General features: G+C 42.3%; 1 protein-coding gene across 1 annotated transcript in view; it reads left to right on the forward strand.

The window, feature by feature from the left end:
* The first annotated feature begins 1,172 nt into the window (after positions 1-1,172).
* The window catches only part of LOC100221249 (amine oxidase [flavin-containing] A), a 33,879-nt gene continuing 10,713 nt past the window's right edge, over positions 1,173-24,338 (forward strand). Inside the window, exons 1-6 of the mRNA XM_002191244.7 lie at positions 1,173-1,334; positions 11,249-11,343; positions 12,666-12,803; positions 19,812-19,916; positions 21,127-21,218; positions 23,524-23,665. Coding sequence (XP_002191280.4) covers positions 1,289-1,334; positions 11,249-11,343; positions 12,666-12,803; positions 19,812-19,916; positions 21,127-21,218; positions 23,524-23,665 — 618 coding nt within the window. The 5' untranslated portion in view covers positions 1,173-1,288. The remainder of the gene's footprint in view (positions 1,335-11,248; positions 11,344-12,665; positions 12,804-19,811; positions 19,917-21,126; positions 21,219-23,523; positions 23,666-24,338) is intronic.

The raw sequence follows: 24,338 nt of genomic DNA on the forward strand, positions 1-24,338 counted from the left end.
AATCATTATTTCAGGCATTGTCTTTGGGAAGATACATCCGTGGAAAGGTTAACCCTTCGTTGCCTGGCAGTCACTGCGGGTCACTCGCGCGGGGTTCAGCGAGCACTGGCAGGTTCATACGCTGCATTCCGCACCGGGCACGCTGCTGCCCGCCTGCCTCCATCCCTGAGGCCCAGAGCTGGTGTCCCCTGTGTCCCCAGGGTTCCCGGTGTCCCTGCTGTCCCTCGTGTTCCCAGTGTCTCTGGTGTCCCCGGTGTTGTCGGTGTCCCTGGTTGTGGGAATCCAGAGCTTCCCTCTGGCTGCCCTGGAGGGTCTGGAACCCTGGCAGGGGTCAGGAACCCCCCTGGACAGAGCCCCGAGAGACACTGTCTGTGATCTCTGGCCATGGAAAAGAGTTTTCAATCTTACAGGATGAATTACAAGCTCTGAGTGTTTGATATGAGTAATAATTAAGTGTAGCACGGGTGCAAAAGTAAAATTTTAGGATTCTAGATTAGGGGTTCAAAGGGGACAAGATGGAGGAAATTGGGTGTGTCTTGTCCTTTTTCTCCTTCTTCATGCCCTCCATGTTTCACTGTGGTGTTGGCATTTTTCTATTGGTTTAGGCTGGGGACACACTGTTCAATGTAGGTGACAGATGTTGGCACATTATTATAAATATAGCACAGGTAGTTTCTGGTATTTAATGTTTGTAACATCCCACTGAGGGCAGAGCCCCACACGCTGCCCTGCAGGACAGAGCTGCGGCAGGGCAGCAGAACATGTTAGAGATAAACAGAATAAACAACCTTGAAACCAGCACAGACGAATTATGGCTTCTTCTTTGGCAACGGGGCAGAAAGACAGAGACTTTCTACAATCTCGGAATCATCAATACCCACAGATTCTGACACCTGGTGTCTCCGGTGTCCCCATTGTCCCCGGTGTCCCCATTGTCCCCGATGTCCCTGCTGTCCCCGGTGTCCCCATTGTCCCCGATGTCCCTGCTGTCCCTGATGTCCCCGGTGTCCCTGCTGTCCCCGATGTCCCTGCTGTCCCGGGATTCCCGGCTCTCCCGGTGCTGCCGAGCCTCCCCCGCCCCGTCGGGCCGCGCACGAGCTGCGGGGGGCGTGGTCATGCGATGCCCCGCCCCCGGGCCGCGCCCATTGGTGGATGGGCGGTGTGACCACGCCCAGGGGCGGGGCCGGGCGGACGGGACGGAGCCGCCGGAGCGGGGCCGGGACGGAGCCGCGGCCGTGCCCGGAGCGGGGACAGCGGGGACAGCATCACGGACATCACGGACAGCGCCATGGCACAGAGATACGACGTGATCGTGATCGGGGCCGGCATCTCAGGTGGGTCAGGGTGGGAACGGCGCGGCCCCCGCGCACCCCCGGGCATCCCGCCGGGAGCGGAGCCGGGCGGTGGCGCGGCGCTGGCGATGGGAGCGCGGAGCCCCGGGGGAGGGAGAGGGGAATGATCGATCCGTGTCCCTGCGGGAGGGACAAATCGCTGCTCCTTGCGCTGGGTTGCTCCCGGTGCTCCTCGGGAGGGAGCCTGGAGGAAAAGTGACTTGGCAGTGCCCGCAGGTGCGGGACGAGGCGGGATACGGGGATGCAGGTTGGGATTTGGGGCATCCCGCACTGGTGGTGTTTGGACGCGGTTTTTGCATGTTGCCCTCGCAGCGGTGGCAGATGTTTTGTTTGGGGAAATGTTGAAGAATGAACATCTGGGAGTGTCTCTAGGTGAGGTTCTGCTGCTGTGAGAAGAGCTGTTCTAGAGGCAGCCCGATTCCCCAAGTGCCATGGGCTCCTCACACTTCCCAAAATACTCTTCAGTTCTACTTTCACACCAGCAATTGCATCACAGCCCCTCATCCTTATGCTTAAAAAACCCCGTTAATTAATTATTTTTCTGTTACCTACAATGAGAATGTTGCTGTGCTGGAGAAAATCAGTGTTTAGGTTGTGTCTCAGGTCATTTTTGTGTTGGCAGCTTTGGCCAGGTCTCAAGTTTTCAGGCAGTCCTTACTTCACTAATGATTCAGAAAAGGTGAGTTTTGTGACTGTGTAATATCAGTGATATTACAGCCATTATTGGTGTGGATAAAGTTAGGTTTTATTAGCATTGAGAAGGAGTCAGAGGCTTTCCTTCGGTGTAATCTGCAGTGAATTAATGCATAAAACAGAAAATGGTTGACATAATTATGTTATTTCATCTACTAAAAAAAAAAGTATTTGTTTAAAGAATTATTGGTGAGTATGTAAATATGCAAATAATCTGTAGCATCGCTAAACAGAAAGGAAGAGTGTGGATGTAGATTTTCTTGCTTTTTAGTTGTACCAGATGCCTGGTAATTTTCCTGCTTGAATAAGACATTTGGTATTCATCCTTGGGGTTCCTGTAATGCACAGAGTGTCCTTAGGGAATTATCACCCATTCTGTGTGCAGCTGATGCCAACATCCTCTTAATATGGTTTTTAGAGCTCTGACAAGCTCTTGTTCCCTTCAGGGTGCCTCGTTCCTCCAGGTCCCCAACCTGTTGCAGTGTTTCAGAAAATGCTTTGAGCATTTCTATGTGATGTCTTGCCTCACTCGTACAAAACCACTAAATTACTTTGTAACACCCATGCCTTGGACCAAAGCCTGGTGTGGGGATTGAAATGGAGCCAAGCAGAAAATTTCATGGTGCTCACAGTCCCTGAAAATTTGTCAGTGGCATGAGGAAGGCAAATAAATATGTCACAGCACTCCTGGTGTATAGGAACATTTCTCATGCCAATGGAAACTCCATTGCCAGTGGCATAGACATTGGTGTCTGCCTGTTATGAATTAGAACAGGCATAATTTTAAGAAAACAGCCATTGAAAAAATAGATACTAAATGTCCTATTTAATAATTAATCCATTTTTACTCTACATTGCCATTCATAGCTGGGGGATTAAACTCTGATTATGCCTACACCTCAATTCTGCAAGAAGTTAGACAATGCTTTCTGGTTTAAAAAACAAAAAGTAATCTGTATCTAGAGTTCTGCTTCTGGTGGAACACACAGTAAATCATGCTCCAGTACGGACAGGATTTCCCCTCAACATCTCTGATTCCAGTGTTGACTTGCTGTTTGTATCTCTGAAATTGAACTTGCAGTTGACTCATCTGGTGAGATTTCTGTCTCCTCTCCTTCTATTGTATTTTAAACACTCACTGCCTGGTGCTTGCAGGAAAGGATAGGAAACTCTGAAATAAACTAGCTCTTTACTACAAATACATTAAATCTGTATGAGGTATAAGCAAGGTGCTTGTTCTATTAAGTGTGAACTTCCCAGCAGTGATGCTGTGGCTTTTAAATCTATTTGTCCAGTATTTGTGAAATGAAGCTCAAATCCTGACAAGCATCTCTGGAGTTGTCTGTTCCTCAAAGCAAAGCATGGTCCTGAGAAGAAATTTCTGGACAATGAATTTCTGAACATGTTCTGCTCATCCCTGCTCCTGGCCTCTGCCTGCACACCCCAATGTGGTTATTCCAGGGGCACAGAATCCCCCTGCCTGTAGGCAGCTGCAGTCCAGGGGTGGAGGGAACCTCTGCAAAGAGTGTTTTTGGAAGAAATCTCTGCTTAGGTGGCTTCTACCTCTGGGCTTTTCCTGCTGTACCCCATGGAATTGCACTCAAACTGTCCCCGCTGCACCAGCAAGTGCCTTTGCACCCTGCAGAGAGGGAGCTGCAGAGGTTGGGATAGATTCCTCCTTCCACTTGGGCTTGCATGTTAAAAATGTGGATTGTGGCCAGTAAAAGCCCCAGGCACATGTTTGTGCCACTCTTAATAGATAATGTCCCCTGTAATACAGTTAACATTGATTACAGTGTTTTATAGCCAAGCATATTAAATAAACTGGTGCCTGAAGTTAAAGACTTTCCCCATACCCACAGGGAGTTTTTATTTCTATGGCTCGAATATTGCTCCCATTTTCTATTTATAGGGTTTTCTACTGAACTGAAGAGTGTTGTTTTGGATTGATTTTGACATGATTGATTTTACTTGATTGTGTGTTTGTTGAAACCCAACAAGCTGATGGCACAAAATGTAAGGAGGGCCTGGGTGCTCAGTCACTCCTCAGGCACTGCTCATTAACAACTGGACAGCATTAAAGGCTCAGAGAGTTTTGACAGAAACCTCAGATACTTCAGCTTGTCAGATCTGAGAATGACTTCTGTAATGACCTTATTGGGGCATATTTTCACATGGATAACAAAATGTGCTGTGTTGACTCTACCCTGTCAAATTTCAAGTAGCTGCTGCAACTTCCAAAATAAGCATTAAAAAAAGGGCATGATTTTTAAAAATCAAAGAATATGCTTTCTGTAGACATTTAGAAATAGACAGTCAATTTTGGCCAAGATTTTCCAGCAGAAAAAAAACCACAAAAAAACACACCCTGAAAAACACACCCTGAAAATTCAAGTTTAAATAGTTCCACATTTGGAAAGAAAAAAAAAAAAACAAACCAACTTTTCTTTTTTTCATGGGAATATATTCATGTGCCAGCCTCACCTCGTGTGGAAGCCAAGTTTATCAGAAGATTACATGGAGAATTAAAAATGTTTGTCTACACAATGCAACCAGAGAGGCAGCAGATATGGAGAAGTATGTCCAGAAGCAGAGAAGTCCAAAAAGTCTTGTGTGGAAATATGGTTTGGAAGAAATTTCAGCACATTGTGTTACAAGTACAAAACACAAGGGAAAACCAGACATAATTGAATCTTACACTTAAGGCTATCATTTGCTGACATGGATAGTTTTTATTTCCACAGACAAAGATGTTTGTTTTTATCTAGAAAAGAGGAGATTGCCTGGTTCTACAAAATCAAAGCTGAGATTTCCCAGCCATGTGCAGGAAACAACACTGCTTTCTGCTGCACTTATGGAGGATTCCAAGGGCCACAAATCATAGGAAAAGCTGGGATGTAAAAATAGTAGTGATTAGCCTTTATATAGAAATAAAACATATGATATATTATTAAGACATCTTTGTTTTTCTCTCTGTGGAAAGGCACTCTGTGTTGGCATCTGCAGCTCCACAGTGTGTGATCGACAGCCTTACCCTCGAGCTACCTACGCCTTGGCTTGGGGCTCTGAGTGAAAGACTGGATAATGAGGAAATGCAGATTTTCCTTGCTTGCCATCCTGGCAGCACAACTTCTGTTGTACACTGCCCTGTTTGTTTTGACAGCATGCCAAGCTGCTGGTGGGTGGTGGTGTCAGATAAACTGTCGAACACACAGTTGTTGGTGTGAGATAGAATCAGTCTGATCTGTGTAAATCTGGAGTAGTTTTCAATAAATTTTTTTTCCCTACTGTTATTTCTGTATTTACCTGGGATTTGACCTATAGGAATGTAATATTTGATTAATAAAGTGTATTCTCTCTTTATCACTTTGCATTTGCCCTGTGCTGCATTCCATCTACCTGGTTTCTTCCTTTCTTTCTGGATCCAACTAGAAAGCTGGTAATCAGTGATAAAGTTGTCATTTAGTAGCAGGGATTCCTAAAGACCATTTTTGGAGATGCAGAAATAAATAACAATGTTTCACAGAGCTCTGAGTTCCCAATGTACTCCTAGCAAGCTGTCATTAAGGCAAAAATTTACAGGAGGAACAAAACTCCCAGAATCCTGTACAAAGTGTAATGGATGCTTTCTACAATAATTGCAAAGAAGCAGAAGTACCAATTTCCATTTGCCTCCTTCATAATGTATTCTGCTGTTTTGCTACTGAAATTTTATGAGTTTTATTTGCCTCAAAAAACAAAAAAAATAGCCAAGTAGTTAGGACAGATCCCTAAAAATGGCCTAACATAACAAAACCAGGCATGGGACATGCATTATGTTTTTTCTGGGAATACCAGAACAGATGTTATTGGTATTTGTGGTGATGACATTGATCATAAATTAGCAGCACCATTTTTTGACATTCTTTTTTAGTTGAAGTCACCATTTAGGTAACAAGAATTTATTCTGCACAGAGCTAACTAAAAAAATTGTCAATAGGCATAACGTATGTGTGCTTATCTTGATTGTTTCCATTAATAGGTGGGATCAAACTGTCATAATTTTAACTCATTTTAATGTGTAATTGGAGGAAAGATGCCTCATTTCCAACCCTGTGCTTACACTCATTAACTTTTTTCTGCCTTTGTTTTCGGGGAGGGCATTACTTTGGGGAAGGAAAGTTTACTGCAAGAAGTTGTGGACATGAAAAATCCCAGTGGGTGTGTGTGGAGTGGATTCATCCTTGGGATAGAATTCCCTCTTCCTGCCCACTGCATTTCTGCTAACATTGTCCATGAGAAACTGTCTTTGTGCCCTTCAGAACAAGGCTTGCATCTGTAGAAAACATTTAGACAGTGATGCCATTGAGACCAGTAAGTGGCTTGATCTCCTTTGGACAATGTACTCTGTAATACAAAATATTTATTCTCTTTTGGTTAAGATCTTGGCTGAATCAAGTGGATTTTTTTTTTTCTAGAAGGGAAAAAATACTGGTGAAAAAGAAATTAAATAGATTTGCCTGAAAAGGACAAAATACATTTACTCGATCTCTCTCTAATTCCAAGAATTCTACAAGAAGGGACATGAAAGAAAGCATGGCAAGATAAAACATGGTTTCTGACAAGCAGAAAATTAGCGTTGTTATGGTATTAGGCAACACTGAAGTAGAAATAAATGTAGACTTGTGATCCACAGTGTGCATTCTTGCTCTTTTGTGTGGATTTAAGATGCTGTTACTGAATTAATAGCATTGTTGGCTTGGGGTCTTTTTATATTTTCAGTGGCAATTTAAAATCTTCAAGTCAATGAAAGGAAACAGTTTTTTCATTCTTAGCTTTTTTTGTGTTGTTGCCCATTAGTGGCTTCTCTGGTCAAACTGATGTAACTGGGCACATTTTAACTGTATTTTAATACTCAAATAAATGCTATGATGTACACAAAAATTCCAATGAAAGGGTAATCAAGGTTGCAGAAGAATAAAGAGGTGAGGAAGGGAGATTTTACCCTATGGTCATAGAAGAAATGTTTTGCATCTCTCATTGACACGTTCATTTTTACTTGCCAAAGGGATTTCCAGCTGGAAATATGAGAGCTGATTTTAAGGTGGTCATTGACAGGTTTAATTACTCAATTGTGTTTAGAAAAAGTTGGGGTTTCCATCAATGAAACAGTAAAAATAATCACAGCATTAGAATGCCATTACGTTGGAACTTTAATAATGATATATTGCCAGTTCTCTTGTTTTACTGATATGTGTTTGAAAAATGAGCAAAAAAATTCTTAACATTATTTCCCCGCTCAAGATCAGAAAAAATGTAGGGATTTTACAGGAAGATTTTCCCCCTTTTTCTCAATTAAATCTTGCTAGAACACTACAGTAATGAGTTAATTATCTTTCTCACAATGTGGCTATCCCAGGTTGTGTACAGTAGGGTGGATTAATAAGGATTTTATGAAGGAATGTCCTGTATTTACAGAGCCTAGATTTTGAAAATTATAGCTCTATACTGTTACTATACAATCACTAGGACATTTCCAATAAAGTAACTTTTTAAAAACTCTCACTGTTTGTACTGTAGAACTCATTTCTGCTCATATGCCCTGTATCAATGCCAGTATTGAGGCAACTTGGAATTATTCTCATAAATCTACACTTATAAACACTTCCCTACAAAACAAGGCACCATTTTCCATATTACAGGACTCCTCTGGAATCAAGTTCAAGTCTCTTGAGTCCCAGTGTTGTTCACTGCCTATGGAGTTGAACTTTTCTTTCCCAAGAGGTAGAGATGGGCTTTGTTTTATTACAAAATTCAGTATTGTTCAGCATCGTTATGTTTCAGTCATGGGGTGTTTTTTGTAGTCTGCAGGTTGGCATCAATTCATCTTAGTTTCTCTTTTTTTTTTTGCTTGTGGTAGCATTATGACAATTTTCTGACATGAAAGCAGCCACAGTATGATCTGTAGCAGCAGCAATTCTGAGTCCTTAATAGCACTGCAAAATCAATAGGAACAGAGCTTTCCTGCATGGCATCTTCAGAGGAGGGGAGCTGCTTGTGAGATTTCCATAGAAACCCTTGTGGAGGATGTCTGGCCTTGTTTGTTCTCATTTTACAATAAGTGAATTTCCACAGCCAGACACTGGGAATGAGCCGTGGTTTTGGCAGGCTCCTTCCATCTTGCTGGTCAAGTGTATTTCTAATTCATGGAATTAGGGGATATCTGGAAGGAGTTTGTCCAGTGATTTGGGGTGGTTTCCAGCTTTATATCAGGGGAGGTGCAGGTGACACAGCCACAGGCTGAGCTGTGGCAGGAGTGTCTGCACAGTCACACCAGCAGCCACTGGAGTGTTTGCCTTGCCTGGCCTGAGCACTGGGCCCAGTTTGGCCTGGAATAGCGTGCCTGTAAGGAATGGTTTGGATTGGAAGGGACCTTAAAGCCCATCTCATTCCACCTCCTGCCATGGGCAGGGCACCTCCCTCTAGACCAGGTTGCTCAAAGCCCCATCCAGCCTGGCCTGGAGCACTTCCAGGGATGGGGCAACCACAGCTTCTTCCCTGTCCCTTGGGAGTTGCTGAAGTTCATGATGTCCTCTGGGATGGAGATGAAATGCTCCATGCAGCCTGAGGGGAGCTGGGCAGGCAGGGATGAGGCAAGGAGCAGGAAAGGAGGTGGTCTCATTCCTTCTTCTCTCATTCTTATCCCATTAATCAATCGTTCTCTGGTGTCCAGTCCTGTCCAGGATATGGGAACAGCAACAAAAGTATTGAAAACTCAAGTTATGGAGAAGATGAAGGGTAAATATGCAGTCAATTTAGAAGTCAATTGTGTATAAAAAGCACAGAGGCTTCATCAATTGTGGGTGCTTCACCTGTGGAAGCACCTGGACCTGGTGCACCTCAGTCTGACCAGGGTGGAGCTACAGAGGTGAGTCCAACAGACAGAGATGGAGACAGACATAGAGATGCTGTGTGTGGCTGTTGTTCCTAGTCTTCTGTTTTGCAAGAAAATAGTTTCCATGCTTTGAGCAAAAAAAATGTGTAGTAGTAATCTTAAATAAATATCTTTTGTATTGTTTATACTTGTGAGTCATGCCCTCTCCCAGTTCCCAGTAAGCCATTGCTGTCTCAATGTATTTCTTGCTCTTTCCCAGTTTGTGAAGCTTCAAAGCCTTTTTCTTTTTCTTTTTCTTTTTCTTTTTCTTTTTCTTTTTCTTTTTCTTTTTCTTTTTCTTTTTCTTTTTCTTTTTCTTTTTCTTTTTCTTTTTCTTTTTCTTTTTCTTTTTCTTTTTCTTTTTCTCCTTTTTTTTTTTTTTTTTTTTTTTGGACCAGTTTCTCAGATGACCATTGGGTTAACAGTAACGAAACTTAACCGCCTGTAAGTCTGGAGAACAAGTACAGTTTAACAGGCAAACAGGTTACAGAACCTCAGTCGCATTCAGACATGTTCATCCCTTAGCAGCCCTTCTTTATTTGGATACATCCCATAATAAAACTATAATCCAGCAGTGAGCTTAACTTCCAACTCAGTCCAGTGTTACCATTATTCTTCCTAAACTACTGTGGCAGGAATAGAGCTGTTGTATCAGCATGAAATGATGGTCTTAGGCACCAAAAATTTGCATTTAATTTTTTTTTCATACCTAGGCCAGACTTCTTTTGGCTTCATGTTCAATTTTTTCAAGGCATGTATATCTGCAGTAAACTTTCTTACAAAAGAATTACCCACTCATGTCTGAGTGTCCAGTGGTATTTATACAGAATAAAGAATTCAGCCTTTTATTTTATACGTGTAGGATATCCACTATTTTGTGACAAAACCTGATGTATCTCTTGAAATCTCATTTTTCTGCATATAAAAAATTATATATTTGTAAGAAAATATTGCAGTTTGTGTTTTCAACATCATAGATTTGTGTCTTCTCTGTTTATGTAGGGGGGGGAAGAGAAGTCATCACTCAATGGATTAAAGAATTAGCTAGAAAAAAATTGTCTCTAGAGTTTCATGGAGGAAAAAATTATCACTGAAATAAATTAGATCAATATATAAGATATCCACTCCACTGAGAAATGGCTTGCAATTAAAAAATTAAAATACAAAATAGATGGAAGAATTTAGTATACTTTTTCTCCAGCAGCAATCTGAAGAATATGATGCAAGGGTTTAAAGTGACTTTTAGATGAGTATGAAAATTATATATATAATTTCTGCCTATGTAAGACATTTGAATTTCCTCAGTTCTTGTTTCCAGTGAATGGTGTTCCACTTTCCCATTAAAAGATTCCATGCATAGGCGTTTATGGTCAATTCTGCATCGCCCTTAGAATAAAGGAGTACATTTAACTCTCCCCTGGTCTTTTCAGACATGCCTTCTTTGTAGGCTCACAAAAAGTTGATTTTAATCACATTTCAAGGTAGTGTAATAAACATGAGGGTAATATTGTTACTCCTGCCTGCAGGGTATCTTGGAAGTTCTGATCAATAGGGCTGCCTTTCGTGTACTTAAGGAGGGGAAACAACTCCCAAGAAACAATGCTTCAGTGCCAAATTGGCCTGCAGGGCACTGGCATAATCTGATTTCACCAACTCATGATTGCTTTTTACAATTTCAGCTCGCATCTGTCAGGAGCAAAGAGGTCTCCTGTCCTATTGAATTTTCAGTTGTCTCTAGTGGCTCCATCACAAAGTCCCATAATTAGATGATTTTTGCTGAGACCATAATTCCACTTACAAAGTATCTGCATGCAGCCTGTTTGATTGTCATGGTCAAACTGCATTGCTGAAAATGAATCCTGACAGTGGAGCAGACTTTCCTTCTGTGTGTGAATGAGGCCTAGGGACAGCAGAGGGGCAAGGGCAGATGTGGGAGAGGAGCATTATTGATGTCACTGCAGCATTGCAGGGTCTCCAGGCTGGGTGCTGCCTTTCCAAATGAAGAGGAGGATGTGCGTCTGTCCCTTAATAATTAAAGTTTTGCTGCTTTTAAAAGGCCAAAGTGGCAATCCAAGGAGGAAACTTCAGTCTGTGAGTGGTTATAAAATAAACTAAGCAGCAGCCACATGGTTTCTGTGGTGAGATACCATGCAAAGCTCCTAACTTCTCTCAGGGATTTTTGAGAACAATCTATTAAAATCTCTGATCTCAGCTTTGGTTCAGTTTTTGACCATGAATGTGGCTGATTGCTGCCACTGGCTTTAATGCACTTTCTCTTTTTTTTTGATAGGTTTGTCAGCTGCCAAACTGCTGTCTGAGGCTGGGGTCAGCGTGGTGGTGCTTGAGGCCCGGGACAGAGTGGGAGGAAGGACATTCACTATCAGGGTAAGTGCTTCATGAGGTGAGACTCCCACTTGTGCTGGTCTGCAATGTGACAGATGTCACTCCTGTTATTTTGACCCAGGGAACTACAATTATTTTGATCCAGGGAACTACAGCTTCAGCTCAATCCCTCAGAAGGTGACAGAGCAACTAATCCAAAAGTCATCAGTCAGCATGTGTTCACCAAGAAGAATCCCTGCTTGGCCAACCTGACAGCCTTCTAAGGTGCAGTGACTGGCTTAGTAGACGAGGCAAAAATGAATATTGTCTACCTAGACTTAAATAATGTGTTGAAAACCATCATCTGGGACCATGAGTGTCAGAGCTTTTCCCCTCTTTTTCCCATCTCCCTTTGCATACTGTAACAGGCATGATAACTTAGAGCCTGAGCTTAAGTCAACAGCTTGCTAACTTAGAACATGGTAACTATAAGAAGCAGCCTGAGCAGTACCAGGCATCATTATGGTTCAGACATATGTTTTAAAATGTCTTAAAATTATTTGAAATAACACTCCTGCTTCTAAAAATGAATTGTATCTTGATTTCCATTAGAAAAAAAATGAAAGAAATTAAGAGTCACTTGTGGCACAGGGTAATGTAATAGAGACATTACCTCTGCTTCCCACCCTGGAATTGAGGGAGGTGTAAATTATGTCAGGTGCCATTGCTGGGGAACCAGAGATAAACAGTGGTGTTCCAGCAGAAATCATTGTGTGTGAAACATGGAGCATAAACACCATCCTTCTGTGACACTGAGAATGCCAGCCTTAAAATATTCACTATAAACAGTGTTTAAGAGTTACTGCCTTGGGAGATCAGCCTGCTGTAATAGTGTGCATCCCTGAAACCTTCTGCTTTCTTCCCACTTCCCAAGTGAGTGGGGTGCTGGTCTGAGGGTGCATTGAGCACCTTTTGTGGCAGGCATGGCTGGGGGTCCCTGCCCAGACAGCAGCTGGAGCCAAGGTGTGCAGTGCTGGAAAGGAGATTAATCTCCTGGAAAACTGCAGTGCAGTGCTCAGCACCTGCAGCATCATCTAGAGAGAGAAACAAGCCTTGATGCTGAAGGTGGTTTCAGCTGCAGAAATGTTTTGCAAGGACAAGAAAAGTAATGTGAATTTCTTGAACATCTCCAGGGGTGGTGACTCCACCACCTCCCTGTTCAGCCCATTTCAATGCTCAACAATCTTTCCCATTAACAAATCCCTCCTGACTGTCGTACACATACATTCCATACACATTCAGTATGAAATAATTCTTCCTGCTTCTAGATGTTTGTATTGAGGAGCTTCCTGCACAGTTTCTGATTCCTGTATTCTTTTTCACAGAATGATAAAGTGAATTATGTAGATGTAGGTGGATCTTATGTGGGACCTACCCAAAACCGGATTCTGCGACTGGCAAAAGAGCTGGGGGTGGAGAACTATAAAGTGTATGTTGAGGGCCACATGTTCCATTACAAAGGGGTAAGTATTGCATTTCCATGCTGAGGTACCCAAAGGTAGCACTGAAACTTGGAAATTACTGACAGGTTTCATTTAAAACTCACCCTTAGTAATCCAGGAAGCACCTGCTTGAAGTGTTGTTATTCTGTTTTAACTTGTTGGGAACAAATGGTTCTTATTTTCTTTTTAAAAGTGTTCAGAAAATGCAGCTGACAGCAGCTAAAAAACCTGGGATGCATTTGGCACATTGTCTTTGAACATACCCTCCAAAGAAGTTTTGCCTGAAATTCAGGAAATACTTGTTCAGAAATAAAAGCCAGATTTAACTTTAAAAAATAATAGTTTTGATGGATAGTATTGAATGATTATACTGGATTACAGTATTAGGGAATTGGAGTGGGAGTAGGATAATATATTTTGCCCACATGACTGGATTCACGTGAGATCTCTCCCAGTTCCACAGAGTAGGATTCATCTCACAAATGGGTGTTTGGAAGTTAATAATCTAATCTGAGATTCTGAGCTTCCCTCTCCAGATAATGGTGACACACAAGCCCTTCCCAAGAGTCACCAGAAGTTTCACCTCTGAGATGTGGGGAGCAGGAGTCCAGGTGGCCTCTCTTGAGCAAGTACTGGTGTGGCTACAGTGAACAGGAATGAAACCTGTCCTCAGAGCAGATTTCCAGCCCTTTTTCCAGATCTTTAGCCCACAGATTTTTTTTGCACAGGTCCTACCCAGGACCTGCTGCCAAAACCAGTGCAGGGTGAGAGCAGCAGGGAGAAGGACAAAGAAAGGCCTAAGATTCATAGGTGCGAGATGTGACTGTCAGGAACCATAACTCAAAGTATTATTTTAATTTGCAAACACTATCACTTTCAATTAAAAAAAAAAAATATTTTTTAGTTTTGGCACTTAACAGACTCTGGCAGAACCTGAAGCCTATATGAGTCACAGTTGACATACTTGATACAGACAAGCCATCCTATATGATGGATCCTTAACTGGTTTCATTTCTATTACCTTCCTATTTTATTCCCTAAGAATTAGAGCAATGTGTTCATGCTGCAAAGTTTTACCATCTGGTTCTGCAAGCACTCCTTATTGGGCAGATTGATGCCATGCTCATAGAACAGGCACATCTTAAATAATTGCACAGCCACTCCATAATACTAAAAAACTTACTTGTCACCTGCTCATGCAAAATTGATGTAATTCTACGGAAAGATGGATGGGATGGTTTGTACCAGCAGAATGTTTGTCCCACTCTAATTTAAGCTCAGGCATGAATATCTCAGCACTTCTTTATGTTAAATAAAAGGCTGTAATGGGTTACATTACTTTGAGCCCTTAATCCATTTTGACACCAAAGCTGCAGCTTTTTATTGTCCCACATTGCATTATGCACGTCCCTGCTAATGACCATGTAATTTTGTATGTTTTCTTTGAAGTGAAAACATATTTCTAAGCAAGAGGCATCATTATGAGCCATTCAGCTGATTCACAAGTTATGGATCAATTCTGGATTTGTCATCGTGGTCCTGCTGAGCTACTCAGGGTCCCAAGGGAGCTGTAATTGTTGGACAGCAAAGGGGCTTTAAGTCTCCCAGATTTAAGCACTGGATGAATAATAATTATGCTTTTCTTCCTGTAGGTCTCCTTTCTCCCACATCCTCTTCCAGTGAATTGTAGCCCTTTTCTTTAATTTTCTTTTCCTAAGATTTTCCACAGCTTTTTCTCCTTTCATTTTCCTTGAGATATTGTGAAGTCACCATGCCTTTGATTTAGGGATGTATTGTTGAACCTTCTCTTATATCCCACTTCTAGAAGAAGCTTATTAAACTCCATCTGTGCAGTTCTGGCTGTTGGCTGGGCTGCTCAATGCCCAGGGCTCTTTTACCTTTCTCTCTTTTACTGCCTGCTGCACACTGCTGCCAGGCTGGATGGTGAGCTGCAGGTAGGGGTTTGTGCTCTCCCAGCTTCAGATGCACCCCTCACGTTCATTAAAGATGCTCCAGGAACACAAGGAGCTGGGGTATTTCCTAGATGGCAGAAAGTGTTAGCAAAGAGATTATTTGATGTTAAAGGATCATATCCACCAGAAATTAAATATTAATCTGAAAGATGGATGTTTTCAGCCTCTTGGGCTAATACACCATCAGCCATGGGCCACCTGCTGCCTTTTAGGTTTGAAAGATCTGATTAAATCTTCTCCCCTTGTGTCTCAGCTGTCTGGTGTTTGTCTGGTGGCTGTCCAGGAGTGTGGAGCCAGGGCCAGACAGGAAGGTCTCCTCCCAAGAGCTTTCTCCAAAGTCTGCAATGTTTTGTGGTTTTGTCAGAGGGGAGGGGAAGTGTTTTGAGCAATGACTAAGCACAGCTTCAGCTGTGTTTGTGACATCTGTATGTAATCTCCAGCACTGTTGGATTAAGAGATTTTTGGTCTTCTCTTTACCTTAACAATCAGTTCAGCTTGGTTTTTTCTGAAGATTTCCAGGATACTGCTTGGATTGAGCTGGGAGAAAGTGGGAGAATGGTTTATCCGAGCAGCGGAAGCAGCCAAGAGAAAGTGAAAATCCCCAGAGGGATTTAATGAGCTTCTTTTCTCTGACAGAAATTTTTCCCATATGTGTGTGGAAAAAATCCACATACTGCAAGCTTTAATAACCAAGTTGCTTCATTGGTGCAGGTTTCCTTTGTAGTTACAGTTTCTTTGAACATCCAAATATGTAACTATTGTTTATATTTTTATTTTATTTGTTCTTTCTTTTTCATCAGTTAGCATGGTAACATGGACTCCTTTAATGTCAGACTGGATTTTTTTTTTCCCTGCCCTTGTAAATCTGTAACTTAAAACTTAAGTGTTTGTTATGAACCCTCTTTCCAGCTAAATTTCTCTGTGGCTACTGTCCCATAGCTCAGCAATAATGTTTTTGGACTGAGAAAGGGCGGGTGTGCTGGAGTTTTCCCTTCTCTGAGCTGGCAGACATCTTTTTGTTTTAACAGAGCTCCTTGAAGCTCGGTGCTGTTTTCACCTTTTTAGTAGGAGACTCTAGAAAGTAAAGGCACTGGGCCTTGGTGTGGTGTTAACTCCTCCAGTATCTGGCAGCAGCACACAGCTCCAGGATAAATAATATTGCTTAATAAAGAATTATGATTTTCAGAGGGAGGGAACACTTGATAAAATATGAGGATTTCTATACAGTGCTTCAGATTAGCCCTCTAGTCCTTTCTTTCCTTCATCCTACCTTGAGATTAAGAGCTCAGGGTGCAGCAGGTGGGTCTGTGACTAAGACATCACCACAAACTTGCAGTTCAGGCAGGGCTCAGACAGCCCCAGGCCCAGCACAGCTCCCAGGGCTAGACCTGCTGGAGGTGGGGATCAGGGAAGGATTCTCACCTGAGGAGCTGATCACACCTTGGGGAGCTGCTGCTCTGTGCTGGGAACAGCCCAGGCAGTCACAACCCCTACTCTGAGGTGTGGGGGATGTTCCTCCTCTGCTTCCTGATGTGTGCCCTGTCCCTGGCAGACTTACCTTTCTCAATTCTGGCAAAAAATTGTCTGCTCCTCTTAGGGTGGTGTCACAGCTTGGGGTTAATTCCCGTAGTTTTGGCTACAAGCCCAAACACAGCCCTGGGCAGGGAAGGGCTCATCTCTCACTTCCTTCTAACCACTGAGGGATGGTGCTTGAGGATCTTGTTTTCTTTGGATTGGTGTGGGGTAACTAATCCAAGCAGGCAGCAGGACTCAGATCTGAGGTCTGCAGGAAACCACTTGACACAGCAGGAAATGAAAAAAAGAGTTAGATAAACCCAGTGGGTCAGTCAGGCAGCCATGTAGCATGGGAGCTAAGCCAGTAGGTTATTTGCCTTTCAGATAAGAAAACAGTAGTTCTGAAAATGATACATCCAGAACACTATAAATTTATTTAAAAATTGAATATTGCAAGACCTCCCATGTTTGCAGTGAGCTCCTCTGTGAAACTTTCTGCAGAGCTCTTCTACCTAGCAGGGAGACAATATTAAAACCAAATTAATAACTTACTAGCCCAGCTCACTCAGGCTGGATTTACTCCCTGCTGTGGAGATACTTGAGCCAGAGAGAAAGTTGGAGAACTGATGTGTCTAAGGCTGTCGGGCTCATGCTGCCTGATGGGAAATGGGAATTTCTTTCCTGGAATTTGCTAGATTTGGGTTTCCTCTGATCCCATCTCTGATAGGTACAGCCCCACCGCACAAGGGTCACTGTGTCTGTGAACTATTTCAGCCACTCTGAATTCAGCCTTAGTCTCTTCCAGGTCTGTTAGCACTATTGTATTTTTCCAGCTTTTCCTGACTCCAGTCTCGCTGAAGTTGTGGGTTTTTTTGCATGCAGAAGAGAGCAACAAGTAATACAATTTTAGACTTTTTAAATTATCTGTTGGCATTTTGTAGTTCTCAGGGAATAAAACATGTGTTCCCATTGATCTCCCTGGGCTATGCTATTGACCAAAGATGTTTTAAGCTAAGTAAGCTAAGGAGAGCTGTTTGCAAGTTACATAACTCTGTACACAGTGACTTATCAGAAAGACTTTTGAAAAGAGAGTTTCACTGAACAGTGAAAAACTGAGAACCTTTTGCTGCTACTCCTGATTGGAACAGGCTTATCTTTTTCCCTTTGCCCCTCTGCAGTATCAACAGGACAGAACAGCAGTAATAACTTCTCCTCACCCTGATTTAGGTGGCCTGACAGGACTGCACCCCATCTCTGCTGAAGGGCAGAATTATTGGGGTTAAAAGCATGTCAAGGAAGGGGTGTGGAAGGCACCTCTGTTCCCAACCAGAATAAAAAGACTAGCAATAAATGAATTTTGAGAAGCATTGTTTTATGACCTTTTAGAAAAGCAAAATGTTGTGCAATAAGAATAAAATTATTAATAGTGTGTTACTGCTTGGTATCTGTATTTCCTATTTTGATACAGCATTAGTTTATGAGAGTAAAAGCTGTAGGATGCAGTATACCCCTTTGAATGCACTGTTTGGCCCTCTTTTCTGTGGCTGAACACAGTGCTGCAGCCTGGCAGTGAGAAATTGTCCTCAAAGGAAAGAAGGAGCCAGTGTCATTTGGAGGATTCCCTGCTGGGAGTTCACAGCAGCATTTACTCTGCTCTTGCCATGGCAGAAATGTTTTGCATGCAGGTGTGCACCTCCAGAAGGCTGGAACAGCACCCCTCCCTGCCCCCTTCCTTCAGTCCAAGTCTGAAAAAGAACAAAATAGGGATAAAAGAGAGTAAAAAGTATGTGGTACACAAGACTGAGATTACATACCCAGAAATCAGAGGTAACCAACCACTTCCTGGTGACGTGAAAGCACAACATTCACTGGAATTAAAAAAAAAAAAAAAAAAAAAAAAAAAAAAAGCCCAACCTTAAAACATTAAACTTGTGGATCTCAGGCTGAACTAGCTGGTGCTTTGCTTGGCACAGAGCAGAAATTGTTGAGTCTGGATGGAACAGGAGAGTGGCTTTGCTGCTGCCCTCACTGAAGATGATGAGGAGGAACAGCACAGAGAGACTTGATGGGCTCCAGAGGAGACAGGACCAGGCAGTGTCAGCCAGGGCTTGCTGTGCTCCCTTACCCATGTATATTTACCTCCCTTACTGCTCCTATCCTGGAGCTGACAAAAGTTCACCAAAGTGTAGGAATTTCAGTATTTTACTGCTTTTGCCAAGTCTGAAAGCTCACCATGATCTCCGAGTTTCACCTTGCAGTCTTTACCTTTGTCATGATCTGTGCAGAGGAAAAGGTTCTGCAGAATATCAGACACCCATATGTATTTACACACAAACACACAATTATCAGTGGGGAAGATCAATAATTTGTCTTTCAGCAAGTGTGAGGAAGGCATGTTTGGCTCCTGTTTCGTGTCCCTGGGTTCCCATTACCTGCATTTGAAGCACTGCAGCCTCTCTCTTGTCTGTGACCCCCACCTCCAGGTGTGATGGGCTGGCACAGGCTCCATGGCACTGAAAAAGCAGGTTGCAAACTGCTTTAGCACCACAGATCCTGCCTGCCATGGTCAGAGTGTTCTCTGCATCCTCACACAAAAATCTGACACAGCTGGAAGGGCAGAGAACAGAAAAGTGTGATCAGAAATCCACCGCTGACTTCGGTGGGGGAAGGTTCAAACAAATTAACAGGAGAAAATATTACCTGCTCATCCTGTCCTCTTTCAGATTAAAGTTATCACAAAGAAGCAGCTGCTGCTAGATTGTTTCTCTTATCATTATATCACAGGATTATCTGAAACAGTTTCAGATGATAACAGTTTCAGCCACTGCTGCAACTCTGTGTCACACACATTGTAAGTACTGACACCGTTTTTTCAAGTGTACAATATTTTTCTTCCTGTAGCTAAAAGCTTCCTGTTCAGACTTTTTTTATAGGCTAGGTTTCTTCCATGGAATAATGAAGAGGTATGTTTGCTTTTAAGGTGAGGTGCACCATAAAGGTGCTTAAATAGTTTGAAATGCATTCCATTTTAGACCCACACAAATTTCAGGATGCACATTGCAGCAGCAGGCAAATAGTAGATTCATTTAAATGTGATAATGAAGGATTCTTAGGAACAAGGAATATTACCTCTTTGGTAATACCTCCTTAGCCCAGAATTTGACAACCTGCTCAGAACAAATGTACTCCTGCCCACCCCTTCAGAACAGCAAATATAAAAAGGTGTTATTGTCCTTTTTAATGCCAGTCCAGCTGATTTTATCCCTTCTGCTTAGCAAGATGCATTCCATTGCTTGCATTCGTATGCAAGAAAAAAATAAAAACCCACAAACCCCCCCCCCAAGAAAAATCCAAACAAACAAAACAACAACAACAACAAAAACAAAAGAAACCACAAAACCAAAAAAAAAAAACCCAAAGAAACCCAGCCAGTTTTTTTTGGGGCAAAAGGCCAAATATGATTCTGAGAATTTTGTGTTCTTGAGTATCGGAGATCTGCTCTGTTGTATATCAGCTCCTTGTGCTTTTATGTGCATTTCAGGGAAAATCACAAAATATCACGGATATTTCCCCTTCATCATGGAATCCCTTTGTTTATCTGGATTACAATAACTTCTGGAGAACCATGGACAAGATGGGAAAAGAAGTAAGTTGTCAAAATTCTGTATTTCCTACAATGCTCCATGAATAAATCAAGTTTGTTTTTGTTTTGTTTCTGGCAGGGTTTTTTATTGCTTCTTTAATAGAAAAAAAAACCAACTCAACAACAAAACAAAACAGAAGGGGAGCATCCATCAGAAAATATCTATATTGTCAGAAAGAATAGATTTTCCTCACTGAGAGGGCTGGGGACAAGATGACTTGTAAAGTCCCCTTCCAAACCAAACTATTCTATGATTCTACGAGAGGAGACAAAAAGATCTGGAGGTATCTAAGATATCTGAAAAAATTTGGTTGAACGCAGTGTAAGTATTTTCTCATGACAGGAAAAAATATTCCATGAGCTGGGAGATTAGAAGGGTTTTTTTTCCCCTTCCCTCATGACAGCATTTTGAGCAAAGATGATTTTTTTTTTCTTTTGGTAGCTGCTTAAGCTGGACTCCAGTTTGACTTCACAGTAACTTTATTTTTAAAGTTCAAAACATAAGCAGTACAACTGCAGCCCCTGGAGCATTATATTCTCTTTCAAAAATTCATCATTTTCCATAAAATCTAGCAATAAACCAAAGGCTTCACCTTATCAGAATCTTCAAGTATAACTCACTGTGCTCCTGCAAATTCCACTGGTTTTATGTGGTTTTGCAGAATCAAATTTATGTATTATACTACACATATTTTTGTCAATAGTACATTTTTTTAAAGAATTAGGGATATGGTAGTATCCTCCACATCACGTTACTTACATGCAAAGAATTATTATTAAGAATTTAACTGCCTAAAATATTTCAAAAGTATCTAGACATTTTTTTCTTATTCTGCAATTAGCAGAGGGACATAGAGGCCTTTGGATATTCATCTTGGAACTGACTGGAAAAACAACTTTCCCCTCAATTTTTAGAGGACACTAAAACAACTAAATTGGAATTCCTTCTGGACAACTGAAATCCAGAGGAGTCCCAACACAAGGATATGGTTCACTGGTCAGCCAAAGACAGATTTGGTGGTCGTGGTACAATTCATGCCCAAAGGTGTGAATGGAAACTATTCCATTTAGTGAATTTGTTCCAAATTTATATTTACTTGCAGGGGACAAAAGTAACTCCTGGCCAACATATGAGTTAAGTCTGTGCTACCATCTAGCACAGCAGGCAATGAAGTGCTGAATAATTTCTTGGATATTTCACCTGTGTCTCCAGATTCCTGTTGATGCACCATGGGATGCTCCACATGCTGAAGAATGGGACAAAATGACCATGAAAGAGCTGATAAACAAGATCTGCTGGACCAAGTAAGTAGCTCTTTTCCTGCTTTGAAATTCCAGCTGTGGAATGATAGTGGCTTTTTGGCAGGTGCTGTGGTACAGCTGAGTACAGATCAGGAGGTGTTTGAGATGGGCTTTGGTTGGCTGGCAGGTGGCATCAGAGGTGCTGGGGGAGCCTGGGCTTTGCCTCAGCAGGTTCCTGCACAGCAGTGGTGCTGTGGGCTCTTCCCACCATCCTCTCACTTCAAACCATTGGATCACTGAACTCCAGCCAGCTCTCCTGTGGCTCTTTGCCTCCCAGTGTAGCTTCCCATGAGACACTGACATTCAAACCCTCGGGGAGGATGAAATCTGCCCTTCCAAAGTCCAAAGCTGAAGTTCTGCTGTGTGCTGAACTCCTCTCAGGACCTTAAACTCCACTCCAGTCTCATGGCCACTGCAGCCAAGGCTGCCCTTCACCTTTGCATCATCCCACAAATCCTCTTTGTTTGTGAGTAACAGATCAAACAGAACATCCACAATGAGTGGTAGGAAGAGGGCTCAAGGCCTTGTGTCATCTATAAAATGACCAGTGTGTTTTCTGTTCAAATTAAAAAAGGAAAAATGTTCAATACATTGAGGTGATAACAACTGGAAAGTCTCTTTCTTTCCTTTCTCTTTTCAATCTTTTCAATAATTTCTCTTTGTAAGGCAAAGAGAAATGTGCTCTTTTGAGCACTCATGTCCCCGCTTGCTGTGCCAGCCCCTGTGCTGTTCTCTAATGCTCTCCTCCCTCCTATTCAGTGTCTTTTATTTTGTGTCTCTGCTCTGTTTCCTCTTTCATTCTGACTGCAGTTCAGTGCTGTGCCTGCAGCTTCCTGACCAAACCTCTCCATTTGAAGATCATTTTTATGGCTTAGGTCTTGCTCCAGCTCCATGGGATATGCTGTACAGCCATTTGGACTTGCTCAGGCTCCCTGTGGCATTGGACTTTTCTTTGCTATTAGTTTTATGAGCCTTTTGCCTGCAGACTTGGTTAGTTTGAACTGCTTTTGCAAGTGCACTGACTCTTCCTCTTCTAGTTTTTACTGCTGCTTTTAGCCATGGAGCTGGTGGAGCATAGGCAGGACTGGGTTTGTAGTGATCCCTCCTTTAACAGACTTCTCTGCTAGGCAGCTTCTACTTCCAATATTGTTAGTAAAGCATCCAGTTTTAATGGATGTGCTCAGCTGAAATGCATTCAAAAACTCAGTAAAAACCCATTTTAGGTCTTTAAGCCAAGCCACATTTTTCTACACACAGTTAAAAAACAGTGCCTAAACAGAAAAGCTCTACCACAGCATTTTCTGTATGACTCAGGGCCAAGATTACAAAAGAAGATTTGTTTGCCCCGTGTCACAGATCAGCATCCACTGATACAGAGACTTTTTTCACATTTCTTAGTCCTGAACCTGCTGCAGCTGTTTAGTGTCTTGGTGCTCTTGGAATTGTCACAGGTTGTTTTCATATCCTGGCTAGTGAAATAGGGGTAAATGGACTTCATACTTGGGGAAATGAGGTTATAAAAGTTTGTAAGTTACATATTTTAGCCCAGATAACTTGCAGAGTTCCTTCCTTTATCAGATGATTCTGAATTCATGTTGTTTCATGAAGTTTCACTGAAGTCAAAGTCCTTTTACCTTCTTTGCAAAATTATCTCAATTTTCTTACAAATCTGTGGTCACAAATGCAAGAAATGTGAACAGCCAGATCCTCTGTTGCCACTGCTGTTTCGCTCTTTATTTCAGAGGATGTACTGTGGTAGACAGGTGACCCTTTCCTTGTTTTTATGGCAATGATTGCCAATTTGGTTTCTCTGTCTGGGTTATTTACCAAGTCTGATTCTTGATTCCACAAAAGACCAGTGTTACATGACAGGTGGGGAATGTCTAGGCTGTGTGGCTGCTCAGTCCCTCAGGACCCATCAGACCCTGGAACTGATGTGCCCAATGAGCTCCCCTGAGAAATTTCCCCTGAGAAATGCAGAAAGGTTTCACTGACAGATTACAAAAAAATGTTCTTCTGCTGAGAAAAATATTTATTCTGATGAAATGAATAGCAGCTGGGAAACTATTTAACTAAGGTGAAAATCAGTGGGATTTCAAACTAAATGGGTAAATACTTTGGGAGGGAAGGAGGTGCTGGTAGAAACCTATTTAAACAGACTCACTACAAAAATTAAACAAATATTAATCAATTTGACTTTTCTGACTTTGGGAAAGCAGCCCTTGTTTAGTATGACAAATAAAAACCTGAAAGCAGTCAGGAAATCATATTTTCTCACAGCCTTTTCCTGGTCCTGTGTCTCACACAGAGCTGTCAGAGACTTCGCCACGGTCTTTGTGAATGTCAACGTCACGTCTGAACCTCACCAAGTCTCTGCCCTCTGGTTCCTGTGGTATGTGAGGCAGTGTGGGGGCACATTCAGGATCTTCTCTATCACCAATGGGGGCCAGGTACAAAATATATCATTTCCTTCCTCCTCTCTTGAAACTGTTATGAGCGAGTGCAATGTTGTAGGCATCAAAACCCCGCAATTAATGAAAAGATGAGAGCATGACTCAGCCCTGTCAACTAACTCTGTTTAATGAAGGATTTCATTAGCTAAGATGTGGAATAAATTTGGACTATTTAAACAATTGGGGGTTTTCTGCATTCACTTCAGCACAGTACTGTTGTTGCAGTTGTGTTGCTTTTTTACCAATTTATTTTCTATGGGTTATTTGGCACATTTGAATGTTTACAAGGGTTCAGAACAAGTGTACTTCAGAGTGAAAAGTGGATGTTTCTTTGGTGTTGAAGCTTCTAATTAGGCAGGAATTGGAAGTAAATAGCAAAAGGCCCTTCCTTCTTGGGTCAGCTCACATGGCAACACTTTCCATCAACATCTGTCCATCGTGGTAAGAATAGACAGCCATGTGTCAGGAAGGATGTAAGCAGTGCAGGTGCTGTCCTGTGGTAGGAGACAGACCTGACTAAGAGCCTTCCTCCTCAGGAGCTCCTCAGTCATGTTTGCTGTCCCACATTAGCAGCTGTTAGACGTTGCAGCAAGAGTTAAAAATGAAATTAATCCCAAGACACTCACAGCTAAATGAAACATGTGGAGAAGGGAAAGCTACCTGGGAAGAG

Source organism: Taeniopygia guttata, chromosome 1 (genome assembly GCF_048771995.1).
Source record: "Taeniopygia guttata chromosome 1, bTaeGut7.mat, whole genome shotgun sequence".
Classification (NCBI taxonomy): Eukaryota; Metazoa; Chordata; class Aves; order Passeriformes; family Estrildidae; genus Taeniopygia; species Taeniopygia guttata.